This window comes from Lactuca sativa, chromosome 9 (assembly GCF_002870075.4).
Source record: "Lactuca sativa cultivar Salinas chromosome 9, Lsat_Salinas_v11, whole genome shotgun sequence".
Classification (NCBI taxonomy): Eukaryota; Viridiplantae; Streptophyta; class Magnoliopsida; order Asterales; family Asteraceae; genus Lactuca; species Lactuca sativa.
The window spans coordinates 220298413-220310173 of record NC_056631.2 but is presented as its reverse complement, the minus strand read 5'-3'; the positions used below and the strand labels follow the sequence as shown (position 1 = coordinate 220310173).

At 31.2% G+C, this 11761-nt stretch overlaps 1 protein-coding gene across 2 annotated transcripts; it reads left to right on the top strand.

Moving 5' to 3' along the window:
* The first annotated feature begins 5942 nt into the window (after positions 1–5942).
* Positions 5943–11475, top strand: LOC111878994 (shaggy-related protein kinase kappa). 2 transcript variants are annotated; one of them, XM_023875461.3, is made up of 13 exons: positions 5943–6263; positions 6474–6710; positions 6822–6914; positions 7008–7067; positions 7163–7435; positions 8052–8126; positions 8264–8320; positions 8400–8540; positions 8661–8711; positions 8807–8902; positions 9953–10036; positions 10141–10243; positions 11205–11475. In XM_023875461.3, exons 2-13 carry the CDS (start codon positions 6564–6566, stop codon positions 11294–11296), a joined length of 1272 nt encoding a protein of 423 aa, XP_023731229.1. In that variant the 5' UTR covers positions 5943–6263; positions 6474–6563; the 3' UTR covers positions 11297–11475. The 2 variants fall into 2 exon arrangements, with proteins under 2 accessions (XP_023731229.1, XP_023731228.1); XM_023875460.3 differs by having other exon boundaries at positions 5944–6263; positions 6474–6716.
* Positions 11476–11761: the final 286 nt, after the last annotated feature.

Genomic DNA, 11761 nt, shown 5'->3' with positions numbered 1-11761 from the left:
AACATGGTCCATTTGGGTTGCATATCATCGGGACAATTGTTAGGATGGACTTTTGAGAGAAGGTTATATATGATTTATTAATATATTATAAGTTCTAATATATTAATATGAAATCATATGTTTTAATTAGTATTGATCAAGAATTAATTTGGAATTAATTTAATGATAAAAAAAGAGACTAATTAAATCTATGGGGACTAATTATGGTAATTAGTTATATTTATATGTGTTGGGCTTATGATCCATGTTGGACCAAGTTTTTGAATGGACACATAAAGAGTTGGGCCACATGAACCATGGATCATAATACCCATGGGTATGAATTTGGGTTATACTCATGACCCTTGGAATCCTACATATAAATAGGTCACTCCATAGCCAAAATCGTGTTTCTATTTCTAGGAGCTCATGGAGTTGATTTTGGTGTAGAAGGAATTCTCTCTCAAGTTCTACCTTTGTCCATGATGTGTTGTGATTTCATTTGAGGCTTCCATACTATTGGGGCTAAGCTCTTAAGGCCAAATACATCAAGACTTCAACCTACATGAAAGGTATGTTAACCTAACTAGTATCTTATATGGTTTATATAAAAATGCATGCTAGTTATAAGTTTAATGCCTTGGAAACAATTTGCATGTATAATTAGTGAAAACATAAATCCAAGGTATTTAGGGTTGTATGTGCACCATAGGATGTTGTAGTATACAAAACCCAACAATGGAACTCTGCAAGTGGTAGGTAGGAGTCCCAGCTCCCACCAAAATCAATGACACAGGCTCGCAACATATCCTCAAGAGTCTGTAACGTCCGCTCACTCTGGCCGCCGGTCTGCAGATGGTAAGTTGTGATGAAATGCAGATTCGTACCCAGCTCCTTATGAAACTTATGCCAAAATTGGGAGGTGAACTGAACATCACGGTCTTAAACAATAGGGATCGGAACCCCATGACGAGCAACGATCTCGCGAATATACACATTGACCAACTTCTCGGCCGACGAGCTCTCCCGAACCTCCATAAATTGGGCACTCTTGTTCAATCGATCTACGATGACCCAAATAACATCAAAACCCTTTGCCATCTTCGACAACTTGGTGATGAAGTCCATCGAAATCTGCTCCTATTTCCACATGGGAACCTCCAAAGTCTGTAGCCTGCCATGCGGCCTCTGATGCTTGGCCTTGACCATCCTACATGTCAAGCACCTCTCGACGTACCAGACGATCTCCCTCTTCATGCACGACCACCAATAACTCAACCTCAGATCCCGATACATTTGATGGATAGAAACGAGACTTATGAGCCTCCTTCAACACAATATGCCTGACCCCACCAGACATAGGAACCCATACCCGACCGTAACGGGTCAACAAACCATGACTGTCCAGAACAAACTTGGTGATCTTGCCCCAGATCCTCTCAATCTTCCAATTCTCTTCCCGAACACCCTCGACCCGAGCCTCCCTAATCATCCCCACAAGCGGAGAATCCACATATATCCTCATACATGTCAACCCAACAGAAGGTCCAACCGACTTGCGGCTCAAAGCATCCGCCACCACATTTGCTTTACCCGGATGGTAAAGGATCTCGCAATCATAATCCTTGACTACGTCCAGCCACCTGCATTGCCTCATGTTCATGTTCGGCTGATCCATAATGTACCTCAGGCTCTTATGGTCCGTGTAGATGGTACAATGGACCCCATGAAGATAATGTCTCCAAATCTTGAGGGCAAAAACCACAACCTTTATGAGATCCATCCAATGAAACATCCAAGAATAAGGAGAAAAGGGACAAAACTCGAGATCTAGCTACATAAAGGAGTAAAAATCGGATCTTGGACACTTACAAAGGTCCATAAGTGTGTCAAAATGAAGATGAGAACTTTGCTTGCTAGATCCTTGCCTCCTTCTTCTTACTTCTTCTCCTTTTGCTCCAAAAAATACCACACTAGCTCACAAAATGAGAGGGAAGGGTGATTAGGGTTCATAAGGGTCGATATGAGGGTTTGGAGCCTGATAAAAGATCAACCTTAAGGACGTAAGGAGGTTATATAGGGTGCAAAACCCTAAAATTTTGGGTTTCCCACCCAACCATCAACACATCGAGTTTCTTAACCAACTCACCGAGTTGGTCCATAAAAATGCGCGGCCCAAAAGTCCTTCAACGTGCCGAGTTAAGGCTATCAACTCGCTGAGTTCCAAAGGAAAACTTGCTTTAAAGAATAAATATCTTACCTGAAAATCAGGATGCTCTCTCTCTCTCTCTCTCTCTCTCTCTCTATATATATATATATATATATATATATATATATATATATATATATATATATATATATATATATATATATATATATATATATCCAAATTTTAAATCTTTCGATTCATATGGAAAGTTAGATACACAAATGGAAAAAGCAAGATATAAAAGTTGTGACACTGCAATTCATGTAACATGAAATTAAGTATGTGATTATAAAAAAAATGTTGGAAGTGTTATGTTTGTCTATGTATTGATGCTAAGATTGAGAAACAAGTTTACCGGTACAAGAAAAGTACAATAATGGAGAAAAAAAATGCAATGGACTGTCTACATACAAGGGTACGTAGTTTCCACAAAGTTGGTCCACGAACATCGACAAAATTACGGAAATAGTAATGGTAATGGTGTGCAATTGAGTGTCGTGGAAACAATAAGGGGCTACCATGATGGAAGGCTAGCCATGGATATCCAATTTTGTAGAAAGATATCCGCAACGTACAATTTTTTTTAATTATGATTATTATTTTTTTATTTTATGTTTTTCTAATATTGGCAGATCCAAACAAATATTGTAAAATACAAATATATATTACTTTTGTTCTCTCTTACTCTTTAAGAAATGATTTTGTGAAAACCTACGGAGAGTAACCAACTATATATTCTAAATATTCCCATAAAGCATCTCTTGACCTATAATGCATCTAGATTAATGAAGATCACTTCTATTGTTAAATGCCTTTGAGAAACATATAGTTCCCCTCTTCACATTAATTTTTTTGAAGGAATATATTTTATAAGTTTAATATACTTTTATAGTTCATTGGAAGATGATACGAGGAAACAAGATCTCCAACTCTTACCATCAAAGGGTTTCACCAACATATGATTTATTGCCTTTTAATCTTGTTTCCATTATTATATGGAATACACTAATATATACAAATTATTTTTCCAACTTTTGTTCACAAGAAAAAAGAAAATAGTGAATACATAATAAACAATCTTAATAAAATATAAAAAAATAGCTTCACAATTACAATCTTTTGATTTTGTTATCATTATACTTATTCTAATAACACAAACATAGAGTATAATAGTTTAGGATAACATTAATACAAGTCAAAGACGATAATATGAACCGTGATTGGGGTTTTTAGGTGTAACTCGAATTTGTAACATTGTGTTACATCTAAGACCCATAATACATTGAATTCTATAGGTTTCAATGAATTGTTACATTATCATTTAATAACAATGCATTGAACTTTATTAGGTTCAATGAAATATACTTTAAACATTATTTAAGATTTTTTTTTCCTTTTTCATATTGAAGATTTCAATGTGTATGTTCCGAATTCATTAAATGTTCATATGACATTTCATAATGAACATTTCATCTATTAAATAACAATTAAGTTTGTCACCTTATTAAAATCTCCCTATAAACCATGTATTGCGATGCTCTTAATATCATTATACATATTTCAATCAACTATGATACATAACTAAAATACTTAATTATACGTATATTAACATATTAACAAAGACGATTGAGAGCGTGTTCGGCAAAATTAGTTGGTAGCGGGTAGCTTGTAGCTTGTAGCGTTTTGTTAAACGCTAAATGAAGTAACATTTAGATTTGAAGCGTTTTGTTTAAACTAAACGCTAGAAACTTGTAGTGCCGAACGAAACTTTCTGTTCAAAACGGAACGTTTTGTTAAAGGGAAAATGACATAAAAGTCCTTAAATTTTCACAAAAATGTCGGTTTTACCCTTGGACGTGTTTTATGTTCAGTAAAGCCCGAAGTTTTGTTTAATTTGTTCATTTTTACCCTTGTAGCCGGTTTCCAGGTAACCTATCAGTTACCTAGGTTACCTGATTCCAGTAAAGCCCTTGTATTTTCAAAAATGTTTGGATTTACCCTTAAGTTTTTCAAAAATGTTCGAATTTACCCTTACCTTGATTGTTATTTTGATTATTATTATTACATTTTTAATTGTATAAAAATATTTTATACATATGTTTTTAAATGTATAAAAATATTTCATACGTTTTAATACATTTTTATACATATTATTATTATTATTGTTGTTGTTATTATTATTATTATTATTATTATTATTATTATTATTATTATTATTATTACCTTTTTAAATGTATAAAAATATTTTATACACACATTTTTAAATGTATAGAAATATTTTTATTAATATAAATATATTTTTGAAAATATATATACTTGTATTTAATATTTATATATACATTTGAAATCCCATGTATTCCTATAGAAATATATTTATATATTAAAAATGTATTTATTTGTATTTAGTAGGTATAAGTATAAATATATATATATACTTATTTCATATAAAAATATATTATATACATATAAATATAAAAATATGTATTTATATGGTTTATATTATATAAAAGATATAATTATATGTATTTGTACATATTACCAAGCATAAATATGTATTTATTATCAAACATCATACTAAATAGATAAGTAAAATAAATATTCATTAACTAAAAACATAATGTAACAATTATAAAACCCTTGTAATTAGAAAACCTCAATAAAAACATTCGATTACAGATATGATTTAGTATAAAATTTGAAAAAAACTCTATTATTCAGCTATATTAGGTTAATAGTGAGTAGATAACAATAAATGATCAACAAATAACATTCGTAAATGAAAAATATACAGAATATAATTCAAAAAAACCTCGAAAAATATACTTGATCACCGTAAAAATTAAGTATTATCAACTTAAAATCATTCATTAACTGTTTTTATCTCAAAAATTGATAACGAAATGTCAAATACGAGTGTAAACTTCATTTATGATTGTTGTAAGTTCACAAAAAAAATCACGAAATGCATCAATTTTTATATTGATCTGAAGCATTTGTTTTTGCAAAATCAGTCATTGACGACATTTTTTACTTTATCAAGCTTTTTATGTTCGATTAAACAATTATAGATGAACATTTAGGGTTTTCAAATGTATATAAATACTAAATACAAGTACATATATTTTTAAAAATATATTTATATTAGTAAAAATATTTTTATACATTTAAAAATGTATAAAATATTTTTATACAATTAAAAATATAATAATAATAATAATAATAATAATCAATGTAAGGGTAAATTCGAACATTTTTTGAAAATTCAAGGGCTTTAATGGCACTAGGTAACCGGTAGGTTACCTGGAAACCGGCTACAAGTGTAAAAATAAACAAATTAAACAAAATTTCGGGTTTATTGGACATAAAACACGTCCAAGCGTAAAACTTACATTTTTATGAAAACTTAAAGGTTTTTATGTTATTTTCCCTTTGTTAAACGATAGAAGTTAAAAACTCTCAAATGCTTCGTGCCGAACACAGAAATCCTGAGTAATTGACCGATATAAATGGTATAAACATGCTAATTTTTAACGAGATCTACATCTGATGTTGGTTTTGTTATATTGGTAGAGACCATTTTTTTTTATCTAATGACATTTTTACCGAGATCTACATTTTTTATCTTGTTTTATAAATTTGGTAAAAGAAATAAAAATAAAGGGTGGGACTTGGGTGTGAAAGTACTTTTGAGTTTTGACATCAAATCAAGATCAAAATAAAAAAGATTGAAGGTGGTGAACGGTGAAATGAAAACAAACTCTGTCACCAACTTGTCAGAAACCCAAAAGCCCTCATCTCTCTCTTTCTCTATTTCTCTCTCATCACTTGCAAAGTGAATAGTGTGTGTAGTATCCAAAAGATCAAAAAGCCGAAAACTTCTCTATCTCTCATTCTCATGGAGAGAGAGAAAATCCCAGTTAGATAACTGCAAGACACAAATACTTCACATAAATTGTCCCCAAAACCAGAAAAAACAGCAATCAGATCAACCATCTGCTCATCCTCGGTCGTCTGTCAGTTGATTGATTGTGAAATGCACAGGCTCTGGTGTGGTAATTTTACCAAATTCATCGAGGTGAGCAATGTTTTTTGTTTCGGTGTTGGTTTTAATTGATTTGAGTTATTCCTGGTCGATATTATTATGCGTTTAACAACAATTCATCATTTAAAATTTTAATTCGCGTTTTATGATCTCGTTTAGATTAATTTTGGAGTGATTTCGACTTAGATCTGACTGATAGTGAAAATTCTACCTTCTTTTGATTTATTTTTATCACGAACACAGGTTTTTGCGTGGAATTATTTGGCAGTTTCCGTAAGTGTATGTGGAGTGTAGCAGTCGTTGCCACCTTTGGTGCTACTCATCCGGTGTAAAATGGCTTCTGCCAGCCTTGGACATGGCGGAGTTGGCAGTTCCAGAGCTGTTACCGGCTTCAATGATTCATCTAGTTCAGTTGACTGGCTGGGGAGGGAGATGCTTGAGATGCGACTCAGGGACAAGGTGGAACATGATGATGAAAGAGTGAGTGTAAGTTCCTTTTTCCCTTACCATAAACTTTCTTATATATCTTTCATAACATTCTTATATATCTTCATTTATTGATAATCTGTTCATGTTGGATTTATATTGCAGGATAGTGAACCAGAGATAGTACATGGTGTGGGTGCTGAGGCAGGGCATGTGATAAGAACCACAATAGGTGGTCGCAATGGTCAGTCTAAACAGGTTGGCAGTATTGATTTTTTCAAGTATTAGCCTTTTTCATGGCAATGGATCAAATTACATAAATACCCTTTCTTTGATCTTGTGTTGTCCCAGACTGTCAGTTACATAGCTGAGCATGTGATTGGAACTGGTTCTTTTGGTGTTGTTTTCCAAGTAAGTAGATGATTTTGTTGAGTTATTGTTTTAAAGTTTAGATTCTTGGTGTGATTTTTCCTTTTCCTTTTTCTGATTTTGTTTATTGGTGAAAGGCGAAATGCAGAGAAACTGGAGAGATTGTTGCTATAAAGAAAGTTCTTCAAGATAAGAGATATAAGAACAGGGAGCTACAAATCATGCAAATGCTGGATCACCCTAATGTTGTGGCCTTGAAGCATTCTTTCTTTTCAACAACTGATAAAGAAGAGCTATACCTCAATCTTGTTCTTGATTTTGTTCCTGAAACAGTTAGCAGAAGTGCTAGGCATTACACTAGAATGAACCAACGAATGCCCTTGATATATGTCAAGTTATACACCTATCAGGCATGTGCATGTTTCTTCTTTTTTCTCATTAAGAGGCTTTTTTTTTTGTCTTAATGGGCTTAATGGTTTAAACACTCAATCTAGATAGAATGACTTAATGAGTTAAGCCAAAAAACCTAACCAGTGTCTTAAGACAATAATTTTTTTTTCTCATTTCTTTTCTTTTTTCCTCCCAACTTCTCTCAGCTTAAAGTTGATGTACATTCTGAAATTTGTTTTTTAGAATGTAATGGTAAATTGGTCCTTTAGTTTTATTCAAACGGTTTATTCAATCTAAAAGAGAAACATATCATATGTATACAACACTTTATCCATACATACCTCATTACCCATCGAGCCAATTTACACATACATGACTTAATGGGAAAAGAAAGAAACATCCCCTAAATTTTATCCGGATAAATGATGTTTAAAAAATATTTGAGAAAATGATGACAAACTTGGTGAAATGAAGAAGAAAGTCAAATAAAGGCAACTTTGTAAGATATTAGGACTTAATGGGGAAAGCCTCATTTCCCTTACTTTCTCTATTAAGTTGTTTTTTTTTTTTTTTTTTTTTTTTTTTTTTTTTTTTTTTTGCATTAAGTTAAAAAGAGACATTCGCTTTTGTTTGCAGATATGCAGGGCACTTGCTTATATTCATAATTGCATTGGTATCTGTCATCGTGACATCAAGCCTCAAAATCTGCTAGTAAGATTCTTTTGTGTAATATTAAGATTGTTAGATTATATAAAAACTTTCATACTATAGTCGTCTCGTTTTTACACATTTCAAGAAACAATAAAACACTCAAAAGATTTCCATTCTTGTATCTTTCCTTATTTCAGGTGAATCCACACACACACCAGCTAAAACTATGTGACTTTGGAAGTGCTAAAGTGCTGGTAAGTTACATAAACATGTTCATGTTGGTTTTAATTTATTAGTTGTGTCTTGTTTATATTCTTTAATTTGTTTTTATAGGTAAAAGGAGAGCCTAATGTTTCTTATATCTGTTCAAGATATTATCGTGCACCAGAGCTTATATTTGGTGCCACTGAATATACACCAGCTATAGATATTTGGTCAACAGGTTGTGTCATGGCTGAACTACTACTTGGACAGGTACTTAGCTTTATATTTTTTGTAAATTTTTCCTTGATAGTATATTTTCAAAAATATAAAATCCATTGAAGCTTCATAAGTTTTTCATAAAAAACGATATAAGTTTATTTTAATATGCAGCCATTGTTTCCCGGAGAAAGTGGTGTTGATCAACTTGTGGAGATCATTAAGGTAAGATAAATCAACTGTTAACACACGTTTTTTTTAGCTTAATTGTATTTTTTATTTATTTACTATCGACTTTAAATAGTATATTTTTTATACAGGTTCTGGGAACTCCTACAAGAGAGGAGATAAAATGCATGAATCCAAATTATACTGAATTTAGGTTTCCTCAAATAAAGCCTCATCCATGGCACAAGGTATGCATTGTATCATCAATAAGTTAGATTTTATATATATATATATATATATATATATATATATATATATATATATATATATATATATATTAAATTCTAAATATAATACTTAAACAAATATGGGGAGAGAGAATCTCAAAAGTGATAATTTTGAAGATTCAAAGAAACAAAAGGACAAAACACATAGATTTATTATTGGATAAATTATTTAAAATCATAAATTTTATTTGACTAGTTCTTTTAGTTAAAAAATAATATTAGGAGTAAATTACCTTTCTGGTCCCTGAGTATAGCTGGTTTCTGCAATTTTGGTTCTAAAAAGTTTTTTTCGCAGATGTGGTCCTTTTTAAGAGGCTCTTGTAATGTTTTTAATCCGTGTTTCAAGTAAAATTATTATTTTTGGTCTCCAAGTATAGCTGTTTTTGCAATTTTGGTTCCAAAAAAATAGTAATTTTACTCGGAACAAAGACCAAAATTGCAAGAGAAAACTTTTAGGGACCCAAATTGAAAAAAATCAACTATATTCAGGGACTAAAAATGTGATTTACTCTAGTATTATTATTATTATTATTTTTTTTTTATCATTTATACCAATTTATTTATATTATAGTTAAAATAAATTGTTTGTGTATTGTAAGTATAATTATTAAGAGTAAATTTCATTTGTGGTCTCTGAGTTTAGCTGATTTTTTCATTTTTGGTCTCAAAAAGTTGTTCTTTTGCAATTTTGATCCTTATTTGATGATTTTGTAACGTTTCTGGTCTCGCTTCCAAGTAAAATGACTATTTTTTTAGACCAAAATTGCAAAAAAAAATTATACTCATGGACTAAAAATAGTCATTTTACGTGGAATAGATAGGGACCAACAACATCACATGAACCTGTAATAATTAATAAGACCCAAATTTGCAAGAGAACTTATAGGGACTAATATTGAAAAAATCAGCAATGTTTCAGGGACTAAAAATGTAAGTCAAAGTATGATAAATAATAGTATTAATTAGATTATGTTAAAGTCAACCTAATTAGAATATTGTTTTATTTTTCAGGTCTTTCAAAAGCGTTTACCTCCAGAAGCAGTGGATTTAGTTTGTAGGTTTTTTCAATATTCACCTAATTTGCGCTGCACTGCGGTAATTTATAACTCATAACCCTTTTTACTATAAATTCAGTCGTAAAGTAGTAATTTCAAAAAAAAAAAAAAATTAGATTTTTTTTATTTTTAAAAAAATTGCAGTTGGAAGCTTGTGTTCATCCCTTCTTTGATGAATTGAGGGACCCAACCACCCGTCTTCCTAATGGTCGTCCACTTCCTCCACTCTTCAATTTTAAACCACAAGGTACATAATTAGTTATAATTAAATTATCTATATAGTAGGGTTAAAAGAAAATTAATTTCTATGCACATTCTGTTCCTTCGTTATTCCATGCTATACAACCAAACAAACCCTAAAAGTTTTTATTATATTAGTTATTTTCCATTTATTAGGGTGTTACGATTTGGTATAAGAGCTAATTCCGTACACATCCACTACATCACCATTCATGTTCATCTGGGATCTATATGCAAGACTTGGTGCATATGGACCATTCTAATTTTTCACTAAGTTAAGGAAGGCAGAAACATAAATAGAATTTGGATTAGTAAGATTCATGATAAGGGAATCATCAATCCTCTGGAGGTTTACGCAAAAATGGTGCCATATTTATCAAGGCTCTGCACGATTAACCATTTTTGCGATTACATTATAATAAAACTAACCTTTTTATAATTATGGCATTACATTATAATAAAACATTACATTATAATAAAACACTTTACAGAGTAAAGTTTGAACATATTCATAATAAAGAGATTGAAATCTCTCAACATAAAGAAATACTTTTCAATAATAAACAAGACTTGGTGCATATAGATTTCAGAATTCTACAAGCACAAAATAAACATACTAACGAATATATACACTCTTAAGGAAACCAACATTAAGATCACTAATATACATGATCAATTAAAACAACTAATAGGATGACCTCGATACCCGAGCTCAATAGATCAACCACCTCGATACCCGAGCTCAATAGATCAATCAATCTCCTTAATGAAAAAATTGATGGGCTGATTATAAACATGGACTTAACATTCAATAAATATGTAACCATTACCCAGTTGGAAGTAGCACATCCACACACCTTAAGAATTTGCAGGTACCCCTTTTTACGGAATTAGTTTAAGTAAACAAATTCCAGATCTACAAGTATAAGTGCTTTGGACTTAAAACTGTAAGATTGTTTGTGATGCAGAGCTTGCAAGCATCCCTCCTGAGACTTTGCAAAGGTTGATACCAGAACATGCTCGAAAGCAGAACTTATTCATGGCTTTGAACACCCACTGAGTTTGTTATTATATTATTATTATTTTTCTTTTTCTTTTTGTGTTAGTATCATTATTATATATGTAAGAGCTTGCATATAGACTTGTTATGGTTTTCGTATATGGTAATGTTGAGGCATGGAAGGAAGATGATGAGGAATTGTTATGATTATAATATTATATATATATATTTATGTATTACCTTAGTTTGTAACAATTTTTAAGAGTCTTAATCACTCATATATAATTTTGTTCCATTGTTGTGAATAGTTGGTAATATAAAAAGAAACCAGTTGGTTGCATCATACTTGATTACTATAAATATTTCACATGAAACACAACTACAATTTGAATGAAAATAAGACTATTATTTCATTAATAAAGCAATCAATACAATGTTATTGCATATCAAGGCGATATTAAGGTGGTGTTTGACTTAGTTTTTTAGAGGTCAAAAGTCCTTTTTGAAAAAGTTGTAAAAAGTCAG